The sequence below is a fragment of the Palaemon carinicauda genome, chromosome 32 (genome assembly GCF_036898095.1).
Source record: "Palaemon carinicauda isolate YSFRI2023 chromosome 32, ASM3689809v2, whole genome shotgun sequence".
NCBI classification, from domain to species: Eukaryota; Metazoa; Arthropoda; class Malacostraca; order Decapoda; family Palaemonidae; genus Palaemon; species Palaemon carinicauda.
The window spans coordinates 20865194-20892831 of NC_090756.1; the positions used below are offsets into that span (position 1 = coordinate 20865194).

Genomic DNA, 27638 nt, shown 5'->3' on the forward strand with positions numbered 1-27638 from the left:
ACCAAGGAATGGTGTTAGAATACCACTGTATGAATGTTATGAAGTCATTAGTTAGGATAAAGACAGTAACTGTCACATTTTTCCTTTAAACACCTAAATATAGAATTAATAATTTGTTTTAAAATTCTAGTCTTTTTACGATTCTCAAGACACTTGCAAAGAACATTCTAATTAAACTATTAAAATTAAAATCACATTTCAATTCCCTATTAAAATATTTACCTTGGAAAGGTCAACATTGACATCCAGATAATGGTCCAGGAAGTTGGCATTTTGTTCAGGATCAAGGAGCTCAAGTAGCGCCGCAGAAGGGTCCCCCTGATACCCCCTGCCGATCTTGTCCACTTCATCGATCAGCACGACGGGATTTTCCGTTTTGGTCTTCTTCATACACTGAAACCAATGGAGATCTTTTTTCAGTCATGAGGAATGAAGAAAATGTTGGCTGGTCTTTTATTAGTTACAAGGACTCAAAAAAATATTGGCAGGTCTTCTACTAGTCACGAGGAATCAAAAAACTATTGGCTGGTCTTTTATTAGTTGAAATTAATCAAGAAAATGTAGGCTGGTCTTTTATTAGTTGCAAGAAATCAAGAAAATGTAGGCTGGTCTTTTATTAGTTGCAAGGAATCAAGAAAATGTTGGCTGGTCTTTTATTAGTTGCAAGGAATCAAGAAAATGTTGGTTGGTCTTTTATTAGTTGCAAGGAATCAAGAAAATGTTGGCTGGTCTTTTATTAGTTGCAAGGAATCAAGAAAATGTTGGTTGGTCTTTTATCAGTTGCAAGTTATCAAGATGATGTTGGCTGGTCTTTTATTAGTTGCAAGGAATAAAAAAAATGTTGGCTGGTCTTTTATTAGTTACGAGGAATCAAGAAAATGTTGGCTGGTCTTTTATTAGTTGCAAGGAATCAAAAAAATGTTGGCTGGTCTTTTATTAGATACAAGGAATCAAGAAAATGTTGGTTGGTTTTTTTTTTAGTTGCAAGGAATCAAGAAAATGTTGCTGGTCTTTTATTATTTGCAAGGAATCAAGAAAATACTGGTTGGTCTTTTATCAGTTGCAAGTTATCAAGAAAATGTTGGTTGGTCTTTTATTAATTGCAAGGAATCAAGAAAATGTTGGCTGGTCTTTTATTAGTTGCAAGGAATCAAGAAAATGTTGGCTGGTCTTTTATTAATTACAAGGAATCAAGAAAATGTTGGTTGGTCTTTTTTTTAGTTGCAAGGAATCAAGAAAATGTTGGTTGGTCTTTTATTAGTTGCAAGGAATCAAGAAAATGTTGGCTGGTCTTTTATTAATTACAAGGAATCAAGAAAATGTTGGTTGGTCTTTTTTTTATTTGCAAGGAATCAAGAAAATGTTGCTGGTCTTTTATTAGTTGCAAGGAATCAAGAAAATGTTGGTTGGTCTTTTTATTAGTTGCAAGGAATCAAGAAAATGTTGCTGGTCTTTTATTAGTTGCAAGGAATCAAGAAAATGTTGGTTGGTCTTTTTTTTAGTTGCAAGGAATCAAGAACATGTTGCTGGTCTTTTATTAGTTGCAAGGAATCAAGAAAATGTTGGTTGGTCTTTTATCAGTGGCAAGTTATCAAGAAAATGTTGGCTGGTCTTTTATTAGTTACGAGGAATCAAGAAACTGTCGGCTGAAGTTGTGAATTTGCATTGATGAATTTGGGCCCTAAGGATAAGTGCTGGTGGCTGTGAGGCCTTTCAACATTCAGGTGCAACTATAGTAGAAAGCTCAAATATGGGTGGAGGTAGGGTCTGAAGTAATGCTTCAAAGATCCATAAGAAATGCCTACAGTGCACTGTGTCAAATCAAATACTGTACTATATCAACTGTATTCAAGTCATTTGTTAATGGCTGTCATCTCCTTGAAGACTATTACAAAATATAACTAATTTTACTTTCTGAAGTGTGGTTTCTTAATCTAATTTGTCTCATTATCATTAATTGCTTTTCTTGTTTAAATATTTATTTACTGTACAGTACTTCATTTCAAGAGCTAAATATAAACCAATTGTTACTTATTTATAAGTAATCACAAAGTCAGTTACAAGCCGCTTCTTGCCTTTCTATTTTCCAAATATTTTAAAGATGCTTGAGTTGTGAACATTTGGAATTTGAGCTATTATGTTTCAGCACTCGAGCCGAGGAGTCCATCGAGTGTGGAGGTATAAATGTGGAGAAAACCCCTCAACTGCTCTATGAAATAAGTTCAAAGAAGTCAGATAGCTAGGTAGGAGAAAGGATGTAAGAATGGAGTAAAAGTCAAAGGCTGCTATAATGCGAGTACAAATGGAAAATGAAGGGACACAGGAAAGACCCTGCCATAGTTCAATGTCATCTTCTGCTTTATCTTGTATAAGTGGGTGTTCCTAAAGACTAACTGAGCTGCTTCCTTACCAACCTGAATTAATTTCCCCGGCATTGCGCCGACGTAAGTCCTTCTGTGACCTTTAATTTCTGCTACGTCTGTCATACCTCCAACGCTGAATCTGAAATACTGAAGAGAAAAAAAGAAGAGACTTTGAGTAAAAGAGATATCTTTTTGCTTATACAAGAATGCCTCATCAAGCTTTCCATTTATTAACACTGGATGAAGCTATGGAAAAAATTATGGACATGTGAAATAATATAAAGGATTAGCTTTAATAAAATTTCTTATTTCTATACTCACTTGATATTCATATTGCCTTTTCTCCAGAAGTCCAGTTTAATCGACACTTACCCGTAAAATTCTTAAAATTAAATATTTTTCCCATTTTCATTTGCTTCAACCAATAGATGACCTTAACAAAAGAATAGAGCCCTATAGCACTAAGAGGTTCCAGTCCAGGTTCTTGTATTATGAAATATAGTTTTCAGTTTCAAAGCAGACATTATCCCTCCTCAGTAGGGAGAAGGAAGAGGATATATATGAACTTGGTATTAGAGGTAATGCAAGAGTTAAGATGCAGAAGGAATAATGTAAATTAAGAAATTGAGACAAACGTGAGGAAGTCGACTCTATAAGGCATTATGAATACTCAAAACCTTTCCTGAAGGAACACTTGTGTAACTAAACCTGACTAATGAAGTTAGGCTAGTTCAAACAACCGAGCAGGCAAGTCAAACTTACCGGCCACCTGAGAAGACTTGCTGGCCTTTGAGAATACTGTAAGTTAAAAACTAAACAGGCTGATCACCAACTTGGCTGGTAAGTGAGCATGACGCGTCATATCATTATTCACTCTTTAAACCAAAATCCACTATTCAATTGCCAACAGCATCTGGTGCTCCCAAGCAGTTACCCATCCAAGTACTAACCAGACCCATGTTGCTCAACTTCACTGATCGGACGAGAAGCTTTGTTTTCAGCATGGTATGACCATTGACTTCTCTCTCTGTAAGTCCCCTTGGTTAAAATCCCTTTCCTGGACTGTCATGAGGCAAGCAAGGCAGCCGTTCTGTTAACAGCGTATAAGCTTTACTGCTTCAGTGTATATTCTCTGGCTCAATAGACACTAACTTGAAACATAATTGCCAATAGGAACCGTGAAATATTACACTCATTACAAAGGATATTTAAACTCAGTGCTTTCCCTATGGAGAAAGCTAACCAAACAAGTAGTTATTACATCAAAATGACAAAAATATCACAAATTATAAATAATTTTTATTTTTCCTAACATACTCACCGAGAACTACTTTTCTTGGAGTCACTTGTGAATCCCTCAATCTCGACCAAGGTTTTTCCCGCCGTTACCCACCTTACTCCGCTCTACATAAGCTTACCCCCGCAGCCAGAGAATGCGCCCTGAGGGCAGGATTAGGGCAGGTCACTGCTTCTCTGGGTCAGCGTCCTCATTAAGTTCGTCGCTTAGCCCAACCTGGCAATGGAAGGATGGCACTCGGGGACGGAAGGGAGGGCCATTACCCGAAAAGTAGTTCTCGGTGAGTATGTTAGGAAAAATAAAAATTATTTAAAATTTTTGATTTGTTCCAACACAAATACTCACCGAGAACTACTTTTCTTGGAGACTTATACTTTAGGAGGCGGGAGTGCTATTCTGACACTTGACTCGGCACATAGTGCCTAGAGGGCTATGGAATGCGGGGCCTATCAGAGTGCGGAGTGAGGGTAACTGCGGAACCTTACGCTATTATCTAAGACTCACCTCTTAAAATTTCTTCTGGCGATTTTCTCCTGATGTAGTCGCGAAGAATTTGTTCACCGTTGGGGACAGCTTCTGGCCTACCGCTACACAGCTTGGAGGGCGGCAATGACTGTCCCAATGGAGAACCCGTCCGAGGATTTTCTTGAATAATCCTTGAGGTAGTGGGCAGTAAAGGTCGACTGGTGCGATCAAGTGCCTGCCTGCAGGATCTGCCCCACCGCCATGTTTCTCTCAAAGGCCAAGGAGGTGCTCAGACCCCTGATGTCATGGGGGCGGGGAGTGCCTGGCACTGCCATTCTATCCTCTTCATAGGTTCTAGCGATGACTTGTCTCAGCCAGAAGGAAATGGTGTTCTTGGAAACTTGTTTCTTATTAACACCTGTGGAAACGAAGAGGTTCTTGGTACCTGGTCGGAGATGAGCTGTCCTTTCCAGGTACTTTCTGAGCGTCCGTACTGGGCATAACTTCAAGTCTTCCGTAATGCCTGTCTTGGGAATGGCCGGAATTGAGAAACCTTCAAACCTCGGGTCCCAGACTGCTGGGTTCTGAGTCTTCGCCACAAAGGAGGGCACGAACCTGAAGGACACTTCTTTCCACCCTTTGCAGTGCGAAACGTCGTAAGACAGACCATGGATCTCGCCCACTCTCTTAGCCGAAGCTAAGGCTAGCAAGAAGACGGTCTTGAGGGTGAGGTCTTTGTCCCCGATATCTTTCAGGGGTTCAAAGGGAGGACGACTTAGCATCTTCAAGACCTTGGCTAGGTCCCACCTGGGCACTCTCCTAGCTTGAGGGGGGCAGGACTGCTCGAAATTCCTAATCAGCATCGCTATGTGTTTCGAGGTCCCCAGGTCGATGCCTTTCAGGAGGAAGACTTGGCCTAAGGCGGCTCGAACTCCTTTAATGGCTGGGATTGACATTCCCACTTCATCTCTAAGATACACCAGAAACTCAGCTATGTCCGGGACCGAAGCTTTAAGAGGTCTAATGTGTTTCTCCGAGCATCACTTCGCCTGGTATACCACGGTAGAGGATTTCCTCAGGTATAGGGACATTCTCTTAGCTGTGGCGGAGGAGTACCCCTCCTTCTTCAAGAGCCGCTCGATAGTCTCCAGGCGTGAAGGCTAAGAGAGAGAGGGTTGTCGTGGAGCCTGAGGAAGTGCGGTTGGTGCAGGAGGTCTGACCTGGCGGGCAGAGGCCAAGGCGGTTGGCTCGCTAGGTCTTTTAGGTCCGCGAACCACTCTCTCTCCGGCCACCAGGGCGCTACCAAAGTTATCCTTAGGTTTCGGGAGGCCCTTACTCTGTTGAGTACCTGCCTTATCAGCGTGAAGGGGGGAAAAGCGTACACGTCCAGGTTGTCCCACTTGTGCTGGAAGGCGTCTTCTAGGGCTGCCTTTTGGTCTGGGACCGGGGAGCAATAGACCGGTAGTTGGGCGTTGAGCTTTGTTGCAAAGAGGTCCATCACCGGGGAGCCCCAGCGTTGAATGATGAGTCTGGCTACTTCTGGGTGTAGAGACCACTCTGTCCCCACTATTTGACCCATTCTGCTGAGGCCGTCGGCTAGCACGTTTTTCTTCCCGGGGATGAACCTTGCTAGCAGCACCACTTGCTGCTCGTCCGCCCAATGTAGGATGCTTATGGCGAGGTCGCACAGTTCTTTCGATCTCATGCCCCCTTGCTTCTTTATGTAGGCCACTACCGTGGCGTTGTCGCACATTAACGCCACGGTGTTTCCCTTTAGCCGACTTGCAAAGTGAAGACATGCCTTCTGGACTGCTCTTAGTTCTAGGACATTGATGTGGAGACGCTTTTCGCTCTCCGACCAGGTACCGCTTGCTGTCTCTTCCAGAAGGTGGGCCCCCCACCCTTGGTTGGAGGCGTCTGTGAACAGGAGGTACTCGGGGGGACAGGACCCGAGGGGCATCCCCTTGAGGGAGTTCGACTGGCAGTGCCACCATTCTAGGGAGGTTCTCGTGTCTGGAAGGATTGGAATTAACGCCTTCTGAGAGCCTGTCTGGGACCAGAGGCTCTTGAGGTTCCATTGAATGGGTCTGAGCCTCATCCTCCCTTGGGGAACCAGTTTCTCCAATGAGACCAGGTGACCTATCAGTCTCTGCCAGTCTCTCGCCCTCCTGGAATGTTCTGACAGGAACGGCTGAATGATGTGCTTGAGGTTCCGTATCCTGTCTTCCGAGGGGAAAACCTTCCCCTGCACGGTATCCAACGTCATCCCCAAGTATCCCATTCTGTTGGATGGTGTTAAGTTCGACTTTTCCAGATTGATTACGATTCCCAGATTCCTGCAGAACTGGAGGAGGTTTCTCCCTTGTTCCTCCAAGAGGGCCTTTGAGTTGGAAAGGAGCAACCAGTCGTCTAGGTATCTGATGAGACGGATACCCCATTCGTGAGCCCACACTGAGACTGTCGCGAAGACCCTCGTGAACACTTGAGGGGCCGTCGACAGACCGAAGCAAAGGGTCTTGAACTGCAGGATCTGGGAACCCCATTTTACCCGGAGGAACTTCCGACTCGACGGGTGGACAGGGATCTGGAAGTATGCGTCCTTGAGGTCGATCGTCATCATGTAATCTTTCTCCCTCAAGGACATCAGGACGGATTTTGGGGTGTCCATCTTGAAGTCCGTCTTCTTGACAAACTTGTTGAGGGCCGACAGGTCTATCACGGGTCTCCACCCCCCCGTTGCTTTCTCTACCAGGAACAGGCGGCTGTAGAAGCCTGGGCCTGGGAGAAGGACCTCTTCCATGGCCCCCTTCTCCAACATGGAGGAAATCTCCTCTTGAAGGGTGGCCCTTTTCATCGGGTCCCTGGGGGCCAACCATTCTGTCTGGCTGGCTGGAATAAGAGGGGGTGGGTCCGCTATGAAGGGGAGCCTGTAGCCTTCTTTCAGGACGGACACCGTCCAAGGATCCGCTCCTTGTGCTTTCCATGCTTGCCAATGAGGTCTGAGGCATCCCCCAACCCGAGGCTTGGGCGGGAGTAGGGGGCCTCTCCCTCTACCTTCTCCTAGAGGGGCGGCCTGATCTGCCTCTCTTAGAGGCGGAGTACCCCGACCTGAAGGAGCTGGAAGAAGCTGGTGCTCCTCTGCGGGAGGGCTGAGGAGTTGTTGTCCAGGAGGAGGAAGGGGCGTCCCTCCTCGAAGTGTTGGGGGCGGCCTGAGGAGTCACGGCGCTATCCGAGGCGGCTCTCCTGTATGGCGGCCTTCTAGATGACGCCTGTCTGGGGACGTTGGCCTCTTTCTTCTTGGACACTTTCTCCATTAGGTTTTCCAGCTCTTTTAATGGGAACAGAGACTCACCCCACAAGGGTAGGCTACGAACAGCTCGGGCCTCTCTGTCCGGGATCCTCCTCGACACCTTGGCTAGTACCGTGTCTCGTTTCCTTAGTACCCAGTTGGCCGTCAGGGCGAGCGCCTGGTACGCTAGAAACTTCAGAGTTTTCCCCCAGGAGGTGAGAAGGTCCGTCAGGAGGTTCTGCTGCTCAGGATCTTCGGGGTCGATGGAGGCTTGCACGTTTACTAAAGTGGAGGCCCACCAGTCCAGCCATGAGGAGACGTTAACCAGGTCCCTCGACATCTCCTCCATCATGGCGGCTTCCGTAGGAGAGAAGGAAACCGGGGCTGACGAGGCCCTTTCGTCTGAGCCGCCTTGTCCCAGGATGTCCAAGGCCGGGTCCACTCTACAGGGGCCTGGGCGCCGCCCTTCTGGAATGTATACTTTCCCTTGTGCTTTGAGGCCCTGGAGCAGTTTCAAGGCACTCTGGGACTTGGGGGCTTCCGCATTGCTGGCCACCAAGTTGTCTATGTACTCTTGCCCTAGTACTAGGTCTGGGGCAAGAGGAAGGGCCAGGGAGGACTTCGGAAGGGCGTCGTGATGTGTAATTCTCAGGAGGCTTGATCTCCAGGAATTCCCCTTAGGCGCCGAGGGTTCTGTAATCCCATGGTGCCTCCTGATGAGGCCCACCACTCTTCTGTATGCGGAGTCCTCCGACGGGGGAGCTTCTCCTCCGTCAGCCGAGGCCTCGGCCTGGAGTAGGGGCGCCGGGTTGCTGGTTCGGCAGACCGGTCGTCCCGCCCTTGGGTCCAGGGGGGCCGACCTGTAACCGTAGGGAGCTCCGTAAGAGGGTGTATCTCGCTGCAAGGTGGGTATCACCGGCTCAGGGAGGGCCCTCGGTTGCCCGAAGGCTCTGGAGGCGGAAGTCACGGTCCCGGTGGGCTGACCCGACAACGGGAACCGTTCCTTCTTACTCGATGACCGCACCAGCTGGGCTGGTTCGGTCAGGCTGCCTGCAAAGAAGCGCGTTTCCCCCCGCTGGGCGGGGTGAACCGGAGGCCTCGAGGACTTATGCTTCTGTGAGAGGTCTTTCCTGCGTGCCAGGTCGCGCGGTTCTAGGCTGTGCGTAGAGAGCGGCAGCCTAAACGCACGTTCACTGGAATGAGGGTCTGGAGAGTTGAGCCTCTTGGACTCTCCTGAAGGTACGTAGACCCAGGCGCCCCCGGGAGAGGCATTTCTCCTACACTTACGGGAATGGGAGCGGGAGCGCTTCTTGCTAGGCCGCGACCTTGACCTAGAGCGGGAATGATCGCTTTCGGACAGCTCCCTTCCCCTGCGTCGTTTCCCCGACTTCTTCCTCGGAGGATGAGTCTACCTCTGACGAGTCCGACGGCGCCACGTTCCTCGCGTAACGGCTGCCAGCATGATCCGCGGGGGAATTTTCTCGCCGTCGGACGTCCGAGATCGAATGCTGGAGGAAGTCCTCGGGAACCGCCGTGGAGATCGTCGGCACAGAGTCTAATCTATCCATGCCAGGGGGCCAGGGGTCCAGGGTCACGTCCATTCTTAGCGGTGACCTCCCTGGCGTCTTCGGCAACTTCCACCCGAAGGCATCGATACTCGGGCGGCGAACTCTAGTTTGGCTGTCCCCTGGCGAGGGAGAGCCCGATGCACCGGCCCACGAGGGCGGAGGAGACTCTGAAACAACAACACTGCCCCATACGGGGTCTTCAGAGGATGCGTGGTCCCCCACCACAAGGCCTGATTCACCTGAAGCACTACCGGACCCTTCGTTAGCCCTAGAGGGGCCCGCCCTTGGTTCTTCCCTCGCACTGGGTTCCCTGGGAAGAACGCCTTGACTATCTACAACACTGGAGGCTTCTTGCCCTCTCCTCTGCGAAGGAGACAGAGAAGCCGAGGCTTCGTCGGACCGATCACTGGCCGACGGTAACGAAGAAACGACACTAATCTTCCTGGGGGAACGCTTAGAAGATTTCTTCTTTTTGGTACCGTAGCGTACCCACTGGATATCATCCCAACTTACGCACTCCGGACACGTGTCCGCGGAGGAGCAAACTTTCCCCCTACACGTGGAACAAAGGGAGTGAGGGTCTACCTCTGGCTTTGAGAGGAAAGCCCCACACGACTTTCCGGCTCTAGGCCCAGGGCAACGGCGCACATGCTCCATCGTTCGCACACGAATGGCATAACACTAGTGAGCTATAAGTACACTGGGGATATACACAGGGAGAACGCACTGTAACACTTGCGAATAACGCACTACGCAAAAACACAAGTCCCCACGCTGGAAACACGTGGAACACAAACGCGCCAAAGGATCGAGAGAGACGAGAGTGAGCTGTGTACTGCTCACGACCAAGGAACTTAATGAGGACGCTGACCCAGAGAAGCAGTGACCTGCCCTAATCCTGCGCTCAGGGCGCATTCTCTGGCGGCGGGGGTAAGCCTATGTAGAGCGGAGTAAGGGGGGTAACGGCGGGAAAAACCTTGGTCGAGATTGAGGGATTCACAAGTGACTCCAAGAAAAGTAGTTCTCGGTGAGTATTTGTGTTGGAACAAATACAATTTTAGTTAAAATTTTGTTAACTCCCACAGAGTTTTAAAGGAATCATACATAATATGAGACTAATGAGAAGACCTTACTATAGTGAGTGGAGGGATATTGGGATCACAACACCCTCTTTGGTCGTCTGCCTCACAATCTAGCTGTCTAATCGAGGGACCAGACATGTGGAATTGCAACAAGGGTTTAGCAGCTGAAGGAACTAAAGTTTGTCAAGATTTCGAGATTCTGTGTGAGACTTTCGAATCTGTGGAGTTCAGAACCCTTACTGAATGAAAAGCTATTAATCTATTATGACTATGAGCAGTTGGGTTAAGTTTGATAATAGGCTGAGAGACCAAAATTACCACCATTACATTTCTGATACTGTATTTAAACAAAGGGAACAAGTGATGTCAAGAGCTTGTGAAACTCATCACTATTGAAAAATGGCCGAACTTATGCGTTGCCTAAATGTGGAGATATGTCAATATCATCGTCATCCAGCTACAATCAACTAGTCTAGTCTTCCCCGCCTTGCTAAAACTGTTAACTTGATCGTTAACTATTAAAACATTTCCCCTTTACTACCACTAGAAGTACCAAGAGTGAAATGCACTCTTTGCCAAGATTATTTAAATCACAGAATTACCCCAAACACGATACAAGGGTATGCGGAACATGATATTCAAGAAATAATTCCCCTGCACATTCCAGGCATTAATTGTGATCTAAATCAGGGAAAGACATCTTAAAACTTAGTATGCAGTACATAAACAATCTGAAAGTGTGTTCAATCACAGTCAGTCGATGGAGTAAACTGAAAACTACTGTATATTTTCTGATGCGACAATCTGGCTTCCTACAACTTTATGGTAGAGAGCTTTATTACATATTAAGGGCATGTATTCTTCTTCTTCTTTGTCTGCATCTTTTCCCACTTCTATGTGGGGTCAATGTTTCTGGCCAGCGTTCTCCATCTACCTCTGTCCCACACTTCAACACCGGTTAATCCCTTTGATCGAAGGTCATCCTTGATACAGTCCATCCACCTTCGCTTTGTTCTCCCTCTCCTTCTCGTTCCCTGTACCTTCATTTCCATCACTCACCTCCCAATATACTGTTCATTTCTTCTCATGACATGACCATACCACCTCAGTCTACTTTCTTGGATCTTATCTGATAGTTCTCAAACTCCTGTGGTACCCCTAATTACCTTATTCCGTATCTTATCTCTTCTTGTCACCCCACACATCCATCTCAACATTCTCATCTCTACCACATCCAGTCTCATCTCTTCTGTCTTCTTTATTGCCCACGTCTCCGCTCCATACATCATTGCCGGTCTCACAACTGTCCTGTGTACTTTACCTTTCGACTTAACCCCTGTTTTCCTGTCGCATAGTACTCCACGCACTTTTTCCCAATTCTTCCATCCTGCTTGTATTCTGTGGTTTATTTCTGCCCCAAGATCACCATCCTCTGCAAGTGTTGATCCTAAATACCTGAAATTTTCAACTCTTTTCAACTCTTCTTCTTTTAAACTATCTTCCCCATTTTTCAATCTCAAATACTCTGTCTTTTTCCTGCTGATCTTCAATCCCCTATTTTCCCTTTTCTCTTCTCCACTCCTCCAGTTTCTCTTCTACTACCTCTCGCCTAGTGCTACACAGTATAACATCATCAGCAAAAAGCATACACCAAGGAGACTGATCACTAATACCTTGTGTTACTACGTCCATGACCAGATCAAATAGGTAAGGGCTCAATGCAGACCCCTGATGTAGTCCCACATTTACTGGGAAACTTTCTGTTAGGCCTATACTGCTCTTAACATTTGCTTGTGCTCTCTCATACATATCTTGGGTGATTCTCAAGGGCATGTATTGGTTGAAGCAAAAGAAAATGAGAAAATTCAAAAATGTTTACTAGTAAGTGGGTTTCTAGAAAAAAGTAATATGATATTTTAATTATAAAATAAATTTTTGAATATACTTACCCGGTGAATATATAATAGCTGCAACTCTGTTGCTCGACAGACACATACAGTAAAAACTCGCCAGCGATCGCTATACAGGTTGCGGGTGTGCCCACCAGCGCCAACTGTCGGCCAGATACCACTCTCGATGTAAACAAAGACTCAATTTCTTCTCATCCCACTGCGTCTCTATTGGGGAGGAAGGGAGGGTCGTTTAATTTATATATTCACCGGGTAAGTATATTCAAAAATTTATTTTATAATTAAAATATCATTTTTAAATATTTAACTTAGCCGGTGAATATATAATAGCTGATTCACACCCAAGGAGGTGGGTAGAGACCAGATTTAAATATGTTTACATCGTATAAGCTAAGAGTTTTTTATTTCATTTTGACAGTTATCAATATAACAAAACCAAAATAAATAGGTACCTGGTAAGGAAGTCGACTTAGACGATTACTCTGCCTTGTAAGTACGTCTTCCTTACGGAGCCCAGCGATCCTCTTAGGATGCTGACAGACCCCTAGGAGCTGAAGTATCAAGGGCTGCAACCCATACAACAGGACCTCATCAAACCCCTAATCTGGGCGCTCTCAAGAAATGACTTTGACCACCCGCCAAATCAACCAGGATGCGAAAGGCTTCTTAGCCTTCTGGACAACCCATAAAAACAACATTAAAACATTTCAAGAGACAGATTAAAAGGATATGGAATTAGGGAATTGTAGTGGTTGAGCCCTCACCCACTACTGCACTCGCTGCTACGAATGGTCCCAGTGTGTAGCAGTTCTCGTAAAGAGACTGGACATCTTTCAAGTAAAATGACGCAAACACTGACTTGCTTCTCCAATAGGTTGCGTCCATGATACTTTGCAGAGATCTATTTTGCTTAAAGGCCACGGAAGTTGCTACAGCTCTAACCTCGTGCGTCTTAACCTTAAGCAAAGATCGGTCTTCCTCACTTAAGTGTGAATGAGCTTCTCGTATTAACAATCTGATAAAATATGACAAAGCATTCTTTGACATAGGCAAGGATGGTTTCTTAACTGAACACCATAACGCTTCAGATTGGCCTCGTAAAGGTTTAGTACGAGCTAAGTAGAACTTAAGAGCTCTAACAGGGCATAAGACTCTTTCTAGTTCATTGCCTACGATCTCCGATAAGCTAGGAATATCGAAAGATTTAGGCCAAGGACGAGAAGGTAGCTCATTTTTGGCTAGGAAACCAAGTTGCAGAGAACAAGTAGCTTTTTCTGACGAAAACCCGATGTTCTTGCTGAAGGCATGAATCTCACTGACTCTTTTAGCCGAGGCTAAGCATACCAGGAAAAGAGTCTTAAGAGTGAGATCTTTCAGGGAGGCTGACTGTAAAGGCTCAAACCTGTCTGACATGAGGAATCTTAGGACCACGTCTAAATTCCACCCAGGAGTAGCCAAACGACGCTCCTTAGTGGTCTCGAAAGACTTAAGGAGGTCTTGCAGATCTTTATTGTTGGAAAGATCTAAGCCTCTATGCCGGAAGACCGAGGCCAACATGCTTCTGTAGCCCTTGATAGTGGGAGCTGAAAGGGATCGTCCTTTTCTCAGGTATAAGAGAAAATCAGCTATTTGGGCTACAGAGGTACTGGTCGAGGATACGGAAACTGACTTGCACCAGTCTCGGAAGACTTCCCACTTCGATTGGTAGACTCTAATGGTAGAAGCTCTCCTTGCTCTAGCAATCGCACTGGCTGCCTCCTTCGAAAAGCCTCTAGCTCTCGAGAGTCTTTCGATAGTCTGAAGGCAGTCAGACGAAGAGCGTGGAGGCTTTGGTGTACAGTACCTTCTTTACGTGTGGCTGACGTAGAAGGTCTACTCTTAGAGGAAGACTTCTGGGAACGTCTACTAACCATCGAAGTACCTCGGTGAACCATTCTCTCGCGGGCCAGAGGGGAGCAACTAACGTCAACCTTGTCCCTTCGTGAGAGGCGAATTTCTGCAGTACCTTGTTGACAATCTTGAATGGTGGGAATGCGTAAAGATCCAGATGTGACCAATCTAGGAGGAAGGCATCTATGTGTATTGCTGCTGGGTCCGGGACTGGAGAGCAATAGATAGGAAGCCTCTTGGTCAGCGAGGTTGCAAAGAGATCTATGGTGGGTTGACCCCAAGTCGCCCAAAGTCTCTTGCACACATCCTTGTGGAGGGTCCATTCGGTTGGAATTACTTGACCTTTCCGACTGAGACAATCTGCTAGGACGTTCAAGTCGCCCTGGATGAACCTCGTTACTAGGGAGATGCCTCGATCTTTTGACCAGATGAGCAGGTCCCTTGCGATCTCGTACAACGTCAGTGAGTGGGTACCTCCCTGTTTGGAGATGTACGCCAAGGCCGTGGTGTTGTCCGAGTTTACTTCCACCACTTTGCCTCGAAGGAGATACTCGAAGCTTCTCAAGGCCAGATGAACCGCCAAAAGCTCCTTGCTGTTGATATGCATGCTCCTCTGACTCGAGTTCCACAGACCTGAGCATTCCCGACCGTCCAGCGTCGCGCCCCAGCCCAAGTCCGATGCGTCCGAGAAGAGAACGTGGTTGGGTATCTGAACTGCCAGGGGAAGACCCTCTCGTAGGCTGATATTGTCCTTCCACCAAGTCAGACAAGACTTTATCTTTTCGGAAATCGGGATCGAGACTGCCTCTAGCGTCTTGTCCTTTTTCCAGTGAAAAGCCAGATGGAATTGAAGAGGACGGAGGTGAAGCCTTCCTAGTGAGACAAATTGCTCCAGGGATGACAGCGTCCCTACCAGACTCATCCACAGCCTGACTGAGCAGCGTTCTTTCTTCAGCATCTTCTGGATGGAGAGCAGGGCTTGATCTATTCTGGGGGCCGACGGAAAAGCCCGAAAAGCTTGACTGTGAATCTCCATCCCTAAATACAGAATAGTTTGGGATGGGACCAGCTGCGACTTTTCCAAATTGACTAGGAGTCCCAATTCCTTGGTCAGATCTAGAGTCCAATTGAGATCCTTCAGACAGCGATGACTGGAAGAGGCTCTGAGAAGCCAGTCGTCCAAATAAAGGGAGGCTCGGATGTCCGATAAGTGGAGGAATTTCGCCACATTCCTCATAAGCCTCGTAAACACGAGAGGAGCTGTGCTTAGGCCAAAGCACAGGGCCCGAAACTGGTACACCACATCTTCGAAGACGAATCTCAGAAAAGGTTGGGAGTCTGAGTGAATGGGGATGTGGAAGTAGGCGTCCCTTAGGTCTAGAGAGACCATCCAGTCTTCCTTTCTGACCGCTGCTAGGACTGACTTTGTGGTCTCCATGGAAAACTTCGTCTTTGTGACAAAGACATTCAGAGCACTGACGTCTAGCACCGGTCTCCAACCTCCTGTCTTCTTTGATACTAGGAAGAGACGGTTGTAAAACCCCGGTGATTGAAGGTCCGAGACTTTGACCACCGCTCCCTTCTCTAGCAAAAGAGACACTTCCAGTTTCAGGGCTTGTCTCTTTTCTTCCTCTCTGTACCTGGGAGAGAGATCGATGGGGGACGTCGCTAGAGGGGGTTTGCGTACAAAAGGGATTTTGTACCCCTCTCTGAGCAACCTCACAGATTGTTGATCTGCGCCTCTCTTCTCCCAGGCTTGCCAGAAGTTCTTGAGTCTGGCACCTACTGCTGTCTGAAGTTGCGGGCAGTCAGACTCTGCCCTTAGAGGACTTGGATCCTTTCCTCTTCCCTCTCTTCCCTTCGGCACGAGCACCTCCCCTGCTGGAGGCTCTGCCACGAAAGGGCGGGATAAACCGAGACGCTGGAGTGTCTATCCTAGGTCTAGCAGACAATGAAGGCAAAGGGGGAGCTTTGCGAGCCGAGGACGCAACTAGATCGTGGGTGTCCTTCTGCACTAAAGACAAGGCAATTTCCTTGACCAAGACTTCAGGAAATAGGCACTTGGATAAGGGCGCAAAGAGTAGCTCAGATCTTTGGCATGGCGTCACTCCAGCAGACAGGAAAGAACATAGAGACTCTCGTTTCTTCAGGACTCCGGACGTGAATGAAGCGGCAAGTTCGTTGGACCCATCACGGATGGCCTTGTCCATGCAGGACATAATGAGTAAGGAAACATCCTTATCAGCAGAAGAGATTTTCCTACTCAGGGCTCCTAAACACCAGTCTAGGAAGTTAAAGACTTCGAACGCCCTAAATATACCTTTAAGAAGGTGGTCCAGGTCCGAGGGTGACCAACATATCTTCGAGCGTCTCATGGCAAGGCGGCGGGGAGAGTCTACAAGACTTGAGAAGTCGCCCTGGGCAGAGGCAGGAACTCCCAAGCCGAGAACTTCTCCCGTGGCATACCAGACGCTCGATCTAGACGAGAGTTTAGATGGGGGGAAGGCAAATGCTGTCTTCCCTAAACTCCTCTTGGTCTCTAACCAATCGCCTAACAGCCGTAACGCTCTCTTGGATGAGCGAGAGAGAACGAGTTTAGTAAAGGCAGGCATGGTAGTCGGAACGCCTAAGACAAACTCTGACGGCGGCGAACGAGGAGCCACAGAAATAAAGTGGTCAGGGAACAACTCCTTAAACACAGCCATGACTTTTCTAAAGTCCAAGGATGGTTGAACTGCCTTAGGCTCATCAAGTTCTGAAGGTTGATCCTCTTGTGGTTCAGCAACGTCCTCATCTGACAGTTCCTCATCCGATAACTGATGAGAAAACGGCAAAGGTGTGGGCAACGTTTGACTCGCCGAGTCCGGTCGCACTGGTGCATGCGTGACGGATGGGCTCTCTCGTCTTACGTTGGTAGGGGCGATCTTGGAGAGATACGCCTGATACCATAGAGGGAACGTCTGTTCGCTGATCAAGGCCTCTCGAACCCATGAGTCATACGACATTGCTTCTCCCCTGGGCTTGGGAGCTTGCAAGAGGTCCCGGACTAGGAGGACGACAGGCACGAACAGACGAACCCTCAAGCGCAACACTGTTCACAACACTTTGAGAAACACTAGGCACTTTAACACTTTCCGCCGTGGCACTTTGGCACTTTAGTTCCTTTACGTCCGCCATGAGTTGATTTCGGTCACTTGCCAAGGCCTCAACTCTCTCCCCCAAGGCATGGATAGCACGCATCATGTCTTGCATCGACGGTTCCTGAGTGCTAGGAGGGGGGTTAGGAACAACCACTACAGGGGAAGGATTAGGTTCAGGGGCATGTGGAGAGGAAAAATCTACCGACCTAGAAGAACTTCTCCTTACCCTATCTCTCTCTAGTCTGCGTGTATATTTCTCAAATTCGATAAAATCGAATTCCGAAAGGCCCACGCATTCCTCACACCGATCTTCCAATTGACAGGTTTTACCCCGACAATTGGAACAAACAGTGTGAGGGTCGAGAGAAGCCTTTGGAAGACGCCTATGACAGTCCCTAGCATTACATTTTCTGAACTTGGGAACTTGTGAAAGGTCAGCCATTTTGAATTAGTCAAGGGAAAATTCCAAAAAACGATCTAAGTCATCAACAATTAATCCGATCCAAAAAAGAGTTCAAGGATTTATTTGAAGAAAAACACCTGTACCAAAAGCTCAAACCAAATTAAAGTACTTCACCAAAGATGATGGGAAAAACTCCAGGTTCAACAGCGAGTAAAGTACGTCTTGTCGACACGTCGACAGAGAAGAAATTGAGTCTTTGTTTACATCGAGAGTGGTATCTGGCCGACAGTTGGCGCTGGTGGGCACACCCGCAACCTGTATAGCGATCGCTGGCGAGTTTTTACTGTATGTGTCTGTCGAGCAACAGAGTTGCAGCTATTATATATTCACCGGCTAAGTTAAATACTTAAAAATGAATATTTGGGATGATTCATAGAAATAAGGAAAATATTGTGACAACTGTGAATGATTTCAGAAGTATATAACATGAAATTTGGTTAATTACACTTCAGTAGCAGCATTTTGTAGTTCTGAAATCAAGTCAATACTCTCCTTTAAAAATAAGCTAATTCAAAAGCAGAAAACTAAAAGCTATTTACAATATCTTACTGTATCGTGATGTGTCAAAATAAATAACTTAAATTTATGTCTTCTTGTAGTGCTCTTGGTATATAATTTACCAAAGAAATAGTCAAATTAGACATTGAAGGCTGGAAACTTGTAAATAATATAAATAAATATATATTATATTCATATTGCCAGATATGAATAGAAATGTAACACTTACCTCTCTATTCAGAGCACGGGCAATTGAACGGGCAATACTGGTCTTGCCAACACCCGGAGGACCATGGAAGCACAGAATCTTTCCTTGCGTTGTTCCTCGAAGTTGTGCTACAGCGATGAACTCTGCAATACAAATTACTTTTGGTAAATGCTTATAAACAGTGATTACAGTGAACCCTCGCTACTTCGCGGTTCGACCATCGCGGATTCACCACTTCGCGGATTTTTTCCATAACCCATATATATACAGTAATATATATATATATATATGTATGCATGTATTTATGTATATATGTAGGTATGTATACTGTATGTGTATATATATAAATATATATATATACACACACACATATATATATATATATATATATATATATATATATATATATATATATATATCTAAAGTAGGAAGATGTGATGTAGTTCTAAGGGAAAAGTATGGGAAATATGTCTGGGTAATAAGCAAAGCTCTACCTCCAGTTTGTTTCTTCATTATGATCAGAGATAAACGTAAACAAAACATTGGTTGCCATTTTTTATCGTGCTTTTTAGCGTGTTTAGGAAATGCATGATATAAAATCACCTTTAATATTTGTGCCTGTTTTAGTTTAGGGTACTGTAGTACATGCATTAAGTGTTCTGTACATTAAAGGGTAGTTTGTTAACAGAACTACGTACAAGGGAAGGTTTTAAAAGTCTGAATATACATGTTGAATAAATAGGTAAATATGGTGTCACTACTTCGCGGATTTTCACCTATCGCGGCCGCGACTGGAACCTATCTACCGCGATAAACGAGGGTTCACTGTAATCCTTTAAAGTACCAGAGCAAAATCCATGCCATTCAAGATATATGTTATGATTTGACAGCATTATTGTATTAAAAATTAGAGGGGTACTTAGTAGAGCGCAGACCTCCACTGCGGCAGCTTATTTCTCGACCTTTGACCTTAACATATATTAAGTGGTGTGGATTTTCCAACACTCAAATATGAACCAAGATTGAAGTTTCAGTGACAACAATGTCCAAACTTACGGCTGATTATGTGAATTGGACATTTTGCTTGACCATGACCTTCCAAAATTTATTAATTTTTATCTTTTTACATAACAGCTAATCCTTGAAAGTTTCATCACTCTACACTTAAAATTGTGGCCAGGAAGCTGTTCATAAACAAACAAACACACAAACAGAGGATAAAACCTAACCTCCTTTCAACTTCATTGGCAGAGGTAAAAATAACTTTTCCAATAATGGCCATGAAACCTTTTATTAAAAAGATTTATATAACTCTTTACTAGGCTTGAACCATCTACCAATGAAAGATATTTCCCAATTGCAATGAATAAACTATGAAGATTTAAATCTTCACTCATAATACCAAATACAGTGGAACCTCTACATACGAATTTAATCCGTTCCAGAACCAACTTCGGATGTAGAAAATGTTCGGTTGTCGAAACGAATTTTCCCATAAGAATACATTGAAATAGGATTAATCCGTGGTTGAGCCCAAAAACCTATGATAACTTCTTAATAAACTACTACACATAATTTTCCCATGAGAATAATGAACACTAAATTAGATAATAGACATGTAAATAAGAAGAATAGACATGTAAATAAGAAGAATTAGCAAAAAATGATAAATAAGAAACGGGTTTTTAGCGTCACTTTACCTTAGAAACTCCAGCGCAGGTGTTGTTAGTCTTGCTACGCAGAGAGGAGACGGACGGGCGGCGAGGAGGTAGAGAGGTTAACTACGATAAACGTACACTACCGTAACTTATTCTAACTTACACTAAGTGAACTTTAACATAACTTAGCTTTTTTTTTTTTTTTTTATAATTTATATTTTTTTTTTTACATTTTCTTTTTTTCTTTTTGATGATTAATTTTAATCACTTTCACTCTCTACACTTAAAATTGATTGAATTTTTTTCTCTTCACTCTTTGCTGTTTTCTTTGAACCACTTCCTTCCTCTTCATCACGAGTTCGCTTCGTAGTTTTTTTAAAGAAGCTATCGATATAAAGTTGCTTGGTACAGCTTTTCAGAAAGTTTCGAAAATAAGTTAGGGAAACATCATCAAACTGCGCAGCTACACGACAAACCTGCAATTTCTTTGGATGGTATTTGTCGATGAAGTCGACCACGTCTTGATATTTTCCTAACACCTCTTTTATTTGCGCGGAACTTATTGCAAGTTCACTCATACGGACGCCACGCTCATGCTTTTCAATAATTCCTTGCTTTACTTCTAAAGAAAGCATTCCCTTATTCCTTTTCTCACCACTACCACTACCACTTGCGAAACTAAGCCTTTTAGGACCCATGATTTTCGTAAAATACCGTAAAAGGATGAATGTAAAAAATCACGATTAAAACACAATTAATAGCAGAACGCACAGGGCACAACCACATAAAGCCAACGAGAACAGAGGACTGAGCCAAGCCACGCTAATTGAGGGTCCCTCCGAGGTTGAAGTGCTGCCTTCTATTGGCGGAAATAAAAAACACATCAGGCGCTATGAGCACCGACTACGCATACGAGTATTGTTTACTTCGGGTGTCGAAAAAAAAATTCGGGTGTAGAGTAGGAACGTGTTCGAATTGTACTTCGCGTGTCGAAAAATTCGGATACAACCGGTACGACGAAAATTGCTACTTCGTGTGTCGAAATAAAATTCGGGTGGAGTCAAAAATTTGCTCGAATTTTACTTCGGATGTTGGAAAATTAAGATGTAGATACGTTCGTGTGTAGAGGTTCCACTGTAGTTTAGGATTCAAACTAACCTAATATTCTCTTCTTGACATCCTCCATTCCATAGTGGTCTTCGTCCAAAATCTTCCGTGCCTGTTCCAGATCAAGGTTTTCTTCCGAAGTGATCCCCCACGGAAGCATCGTCAGCCAATCCAGGTAGTTCCTGGTGACGTTGAATTCCGACGAGTGGTTGTCTAGGAAGCTCAACTTATTCAATTCCTCATCAATGACGTCCTGAACAGCTTTTGGAACTTCTTTTCCCTGGCAGAAAATGAACAGTATTCAGGTATATTTCCCAACTACAGTAAATCACAATTCTATCAACTTGTAACGGATTGAGAGATATATTCAAATGTTATAAATGCCAAGATATGGATGCGTACGTTTTCCATTGTTTACAGTAGTTTTAAAAAATATGAAAAAATCTATCCATTGCTGATTACCTACAATCATAAATTTAGAAGTAATTTGTATTTTCCCTACCTATACAAACCTGCAGTTCTTTACAATAGGAGAAGAAATCAACGCAAGCTGGCAAATGGCTATAAAACTTTTAACAAGGCGTAAACAAATGCCCGGTTGTTAACCAGTGATAGTAGGGAAAACCACCTTCCCCTGCTCACTCATATCTTTCTCACTTTGATCGCAGTCGGGACTTTCCTCTGGGGGCTAGGTGATGGCGGTTAAAAGTATGTGCAAAGAACTACAGGTTTGTATACTAAGGAAAAATACAACCAAATGACGTCATTAATAACCGTAAAAAATCTTGCAAATCATGGGCCTAACTGGGAATTTGTCCTGGTCGGGATTACCAGAGGGTTTAAATACTCTCTCTCATGTTTCTAAACCTTGAGTCTGATTGACTCCTGATTAATAAGTATACCTTTAATGTAGAGCAGTGGTTCTCAAACTTTTTCATGAGCGACCCTATTTGAAACATTTCATTCCTTCGCGACCCAGAGCAAAGTGAAGAGAAAGAAAACATGCAATGATATATACACTTTTTTGGGCTCGAGCCATGTCGTCCTGATGGAAGTTCCTTAAAGGCAGCTTCCTAGGGTATATTACAACTACGGCGATATTCCCAGAGAATTTACCTTAAGGTACCCAGAATTCTAACTCCTGGAGCGAGTATCCCTAAAAAGACCTTAGGGATATCGTAAATATCAGCGGACGTATTCTTGACACGCCACATAGCAATCTATACCCCGAATAGAGTTGACACTGCGTAGGGGTCAAATGGAAAGAAAACGAAAACGATAAGAAAGGGGGGAGCCGTTCGTAAGGCATCTCTCCTCCCCGTTTCGCAAGCGTGCCCTGCGCCGCTCGCGGCGCCATCTGCATTCCTTTTTGCGTAGCTATACAACTCGGTGTTTTTCCCTGTGTTTCTACCAAAATCTTGGATTTACTCTGTTATTATGCTTTCTCCAACTTCTTCTGCTTTGGATAAGTTGAGTACTATTTCTTTTATGTATAAATGTAGGCTCTTGTTTAAAATTAAAGTAATTAAAAGAGTTATCTTTGATACAAGAGCTGTTGCCTGCTGGAGGCGTCATGGACGCTGTCGCTCGCCAGAATAGGATTTATTTGTTAGCAAGAGCGACGTTCCCAGCCCCCTGCGCTTTAATAATTAGCTGCTTAGCTTAATTAGGAATTCTGTTATGATGCGATAGTAGTGCGCCTGGCGAAAGTTTTACCTAGGCTGACCAACACTAGTCTTCGTAGCCTAGTTGTTGGCCCTTGTACTTCCTGCATGATAATTAGTTTTCCAAGTGTGATTTTATATTGCTTAAAGCGTTAGGCAACGTTATACATATAAGCCCCTTTTCGAGTATTTTCCAAGATATTATTGGAGTGAGTTTCGGTGATTTAGGTAATCGATTCTCTTAGTGCCTAGGCTAGGTTGTCTTAGGTCATTATAATATTATCTGTTTCCCCGTTTGCTCCCATCTCTTCGGGGAAGGGGCAAACCCTTTCCCTCTGTTTAAGCCTTAGGCTTAACTCTAGTGGTTTGTTTGAATTAATTTTCAAATATAACTATGCTGGAGTAGTACTGTACCTTCCTGCTCCAACTGAATTGGTTCAGAGGGGGACAGTACAGCAGTGTATTAGTCTGAAGTCCGTGTTGGTCTAGCGTGGGGCAGAGTCTCCCTTGCTGCCTGACACGGGCATAGGAGGTTTATCCTCCTTGGATCACCTTGTAGGGTTCCTGTAGTTGATCCCTTCGCTCGGTGACCCCTCAGACTTGTCCTCTTGCCGTTCCGGGTTCGGGATTTGTTCCCTTTCCGGAATAGCAATTCTTTCCTTGCCTTGGTTTTAGGAAGGCAGCCAGTAGTGCCGGCCTCCCTCCCTGGATTTCTCTGGCTGAGATGAGCTTTCTTAGTTGGGAATGATCCTTAACCAAGGCAAGGTTGGACAGGACCCTCTGTCCTTCCCTTCTATTTTTCCGTTTCCTTTGTGTCAGTCGTCTCGCATCCGTACCTAGCCTAGGTTAGGATGGGGAACTGACGTGGTCCCCTGTCGGCCGGCAGAGTGTGCCGACCGGCAGAGACCCTATCCTTTGAGTGCTGCCCGGTCCTTTCTTGGTCCCTCAACCGCTGCCGTCTGTAGATTCAGTAAGCAGTGGTTAGGAAGCCTGACTTAGTGTCTCTCCTTCCTCTCGGCACTCTTTCGGGTGCCGGGCGCAGAGGTCCATAGCCTCTTAGCCCGGCACTCATTCTGTTGTCTTCTTATGTGTTGTCCTTGCCGTCTGCCGGCCGGCGGGCCGGCCGTCGGTAGGAGGTGTTCTCTAGTTCTCTTGCTGTCGGTCGGCGGTGGTTATATGCCTTTGCCGGCCGGTCTCTTTGCTCATCTGCCGGCCGCTATGAGTGGCGGCCGGCAGCCGAGCGCTACCTGGTATGGATGCCAGCCGGCAGGGTGTGCTTACCGCTGCCGGCCGGCCTGCTACATTGCTCGGTTAGCCGGCCACTAAGAGTGATGGCCGGCAACACGGTGCTACCCGGGTGACTAGGGACCGGCAACCACTGCCGGCCGGTTCAGGCATGGGAACTGGAGTTCTCCCCAATAGGGGTGATCTGAAGTTGTATACTTGAGACCTACCTTTGGAAAAAAAGGGGGGGGGGGTACTGACCGGCAAGAGCCGGCCGGCACACCACCCTCATGTACTGTATCAGTTCTTTCTTGGGTGGTGTATTCTACCAAGGGAGACCATGATATAGTAGGTTACAACACTGTTTTTTCTAACTTACTTGTGTTGCTTTGTGCAATCACTTGGTGTCCCCTTACAAGGATAAAAGAAAATTCTTTTCATCTCTAGCCAGAATGGTAAAATCTTACCTTAGGTGTGAGCTACACCTAATTTCCCTCGGGAAACATGATCTCTGGTTATTCTAGTAAAGACTAACTACGTGATTTTATGGCTGGTGGGCTTCTACAGGTGATTGTGTGGGTTTCACAAGTAGGTGTCTTTCCCTTATTCTTTGTGAATGCTCATATATACATGTGAATTGAAATTCACTTGATATTCATGGAAATTTTCTTCTTTTACAGGAGGAGCATCCGAAATGTGATAGTGTTTTCTGCAATGTCCGCAGCAAGAACTTTTGCGGACATGTCTCGTGTAGGAGGCACGCGGCTTGCGCAGCCTCCAATGATGATCATCGCTACTGGGATCCGCAGGTATGTGCAGTGTGTACTAACCTGCTTTCAGAGGCTTTTGAATCCCCTAGGTCGGCGGAGTCAAGGGATGCAGCGAGGGAGAAGCTCCGTTTATGGGTAAGGGGTTTCCAGAAGAACACCACTGGACCTTATCTTCCTAATGAGAAGATGAGGGCATACCTTTTTCCCAAGGCTTCTACTGACTCTGTTGTTCCCCAGCCTCGGCCGGAGATCCCTCTCGTCCAGATCCCAGTGGAGGAGGATGTTGCGGATGCCATGCAGGACATCCAGCTGGATGACAAGATGTCTGACTTGTCCGACCGTGCGGAACAGGACCTCCTCACAGAGGGTGAGGAGGAGGATCAAGATCCGATTGCCGTGGAGGAAGAGGTTCCCGTACCTTCAGACGTTCCGGTTCAGGCCCCTGAACCTATCCCCTCTACTTCGTCCGCTCTTCCAGCAGAGCTGGGACAGGCTCTCTCTTCCATCGTTGGTATGATACAACAGATGCAGAGGGAGAATAATCAGAAGGCCGCTGCAATGGAGCTCCAGATGCAGAAGATCACAGCATCACGTGGACCTCCAAAGAAGCTCAACGTAAAGGACCTTCCTCTGTGCTCGGATGCCAACCCATGGAGATATGCCGAGCACATGCCGATGACGATCGGGAAGATCGTCATGTCGGAGAAACTGGGCTCAGTTCCCCTTGAGGAGGTGGAATTCTGGCCCAGTAGAGGGGCCTACCCGGACTGTTATGTCCGTCTGAAGAAGGAGCCGGCCTCGAAGGAGGAGACGGAACCGAAGGAGGTGATCATCCTGGATCACTCCAAGGCTCAAGCTGCCTTAACATCTGCATTGAAGGAGAGGGGGTTCTCAAACTCTAAAGTTGCTGCTTTGAGTAAGAAGCACCCCTCCTTCGTATCCTCCCCGGCTAGGGCCTTCCCCTTTATGCAGAAAGGGTTCGCGGCCGTTTTGAAGGCGGTCGAAGCTGGCAAACCATGTCCATCTCTGGAGGAATGCAAGCCACTGTCGTTGGCCTTGCCGTTGGATAACAAGGACTGGAAGGAGGTACACCTCACCTTCTCGGTTGGGAAGTTGGACGCCGATATTGCAGGTCAACAGTTCGGCGAAAACCTTCCCAAGTTGTCGGAATTCCTCCTACGGAGGGAATTGGACACAAAGGAGCGTCTGGCAGCCTCGATGTCTCTCCAGACAAACATGGAGACAATGGCTAGCGACCCCAAGATGCCTGAGATGTTCATGGTAATGGCCAAAATCCATCTGGCCACGGTGACTAAGGACCTCTATTGCTTTGTCAAAGCGAGGAGGGCCTGCAGGGAGTTTGTGTTCGCCTCGGCCACAGTGAGGCATGAACCCAAGAGACTCATCTCATCTAGCATCTGGGGTAAAGATCTCTTTCCCAATGATGTGGTCAAGGAGGTGGTGGACAAGGCAGCCACTGAGAACCGTAATCTTCTCCTTAAGTGGGGCCTGTCCCTTAAGAGGAAGTCTTCCCCTGATGAGGGCCCTCAGCCGAAAGGAAAGGCGAAGAAATCGAGGTTTTCTTCCCGTCCAGCCAAGCCTTTCAGACCACAACGACAGCAGCAGCAGCAGCCAGCTTTGCCTCCGGTACCACAACTGGTAGCCCAGACCCCGACCACCTTCCAATGGGTACCCCAAGCCGTGTCATCAACATCCCCGGCATTCAATCCAGTGTTTGAAGGGCAATCGACCACGTTTCGAGCAAAGCCCAGAGGTGCAGCCAGAGGTTCGGCGAGACGCCCCTCTAGGGGAAGAGGATCCAGAGGTGGTCGCGGCCAGGGAGGCAAGACTGCAGGGCAGTCAAAGTGAAGTGTCGCCGGTAGGAGGGAGACTACAGTATTTCCGGGATCGCTGGACCTTCGATCCCTGGGCCCACAGCCTGCTCAAAAATGGACTGGGTTGGAGTTGGTACAGTACTCCGCCCCTGTGCCCTCAATTTTTCCAACACTCCACCCCCGTTTTGGAGGAGTACATTCAAGAACTGTTGGAGAAAAAGGTGATCCGGAGGGTAAAGTCCATCAAGTTCCAAGGGAGGCTGTTTTGTGTTCCCAAGAAAGACTCGGGGAAACTCAGAGTCATTCTGGACTTGCCACCACTCAACAAGTTCATAATGAACCACAAGTTCAAGATGTTAACATTACAACACAAGAGGGCATATACCGTCTCCATCGATTTGTCAGACGCCTATTGGCACGTTCCAATAAGTCGCCGTCTCTCCCCCTACCTAGGATTCAAGCTACAACAAAAACTTTATGCTTTCAGAGCGATGCCTTTCGGGCTAAACATAGCTCCAAGGATCTTTACGAAGCTTGCGAGCGCAGCGCTCAAACAGTTACGCCTAAAAGGGTTCCAGGTAGTAGCCTACCTGGACGATTGGTTGGTGTGGGCAGCATCCAGAGCGGAATGCTTGCAGGCTTCCCTACAGGTGATTCAGTTCCTGGAATATCTAGGTTTCATGATCAACAGAAAGAAGTCTCGTCTTTCTCCAGCTCAGAGGTTCCAGTGGTTGGGAATCCACTGGGATCTAGTGTCACACCGTTTTTCCATTCCAAGGTCGAAAAGGAAGGAAATAGCGGGGTCTGTCAAGAGACTTCTAGGTTCCGAGAGGATATCAAGACGCGAACAAGAGAGGGTTTTGGGGTCTCTTCAGTTCGCATCAGTAACAGACCCAGTGCTAAGAGCACAGCTAAAAGATGCAGCGGGAGTTTGGAGAACCTTTGCATCAAAAGAGCGAAGGGACTTGAAGAGACCGGTCCCACTTCGGCTACGTTCTCTTCTCAGACCGTGGTCTCAAGCCAGTTGTCTAAAGAGGTCAGTACCTCTTCAGCCACCCCCCCCCCCCCCCCCCGTCAGTGACAATCCACACAGACGCCTCAAAGGTAGGGTGGGGAGGTCACTCCCATCGGAAAAAAGTGCAAGGGACCTGGTCCAAGCTATTTGGGACTTTTCACATAAACTTTCTAGAAGCTATGGCAGTGCTTC

At 46.3% G+C, this 27638-nt stretch overlaps 1 protein-coding gene and 1 pseudogene across 2 annotated transcripts in view; both read right to left on the reverse strand.

Moving 5' to 3' along the window:
* Positions 1–27638, reverse strand: part of LOC137625309 (lon protease homolog, mitochondrial-like) — a 70538-nt gene that overhangs the window by 9108 nt on the left and 33792 nt on the right. For both annotated transcript variants that reach the window (XM_068356139.1, XM_068356138.1), the window contains exons 11-14: positions 20990–21218; positions 18195–18316; positions 2415–2510; positions 223–393 (exon numbers count right to left, since the gene is read on the reverse strand). In XM_068356139.1, coding sequence (XP_068212240.1) covers positions 223–393; positions 2415–2510; positions 18195–18316; positions 20990–21218 — 618 coding nt within the window. The remainder of the gene's footprint in view (positions 1–222; positions 394–2414; positions 2511–18194; positions 18317–20989; positions 21219–27638) is intronic.
* LOC137625802 (5S ribosomal RNA) lies at positions 3265–3382 on the reverse strand (annotated as a pseudogene).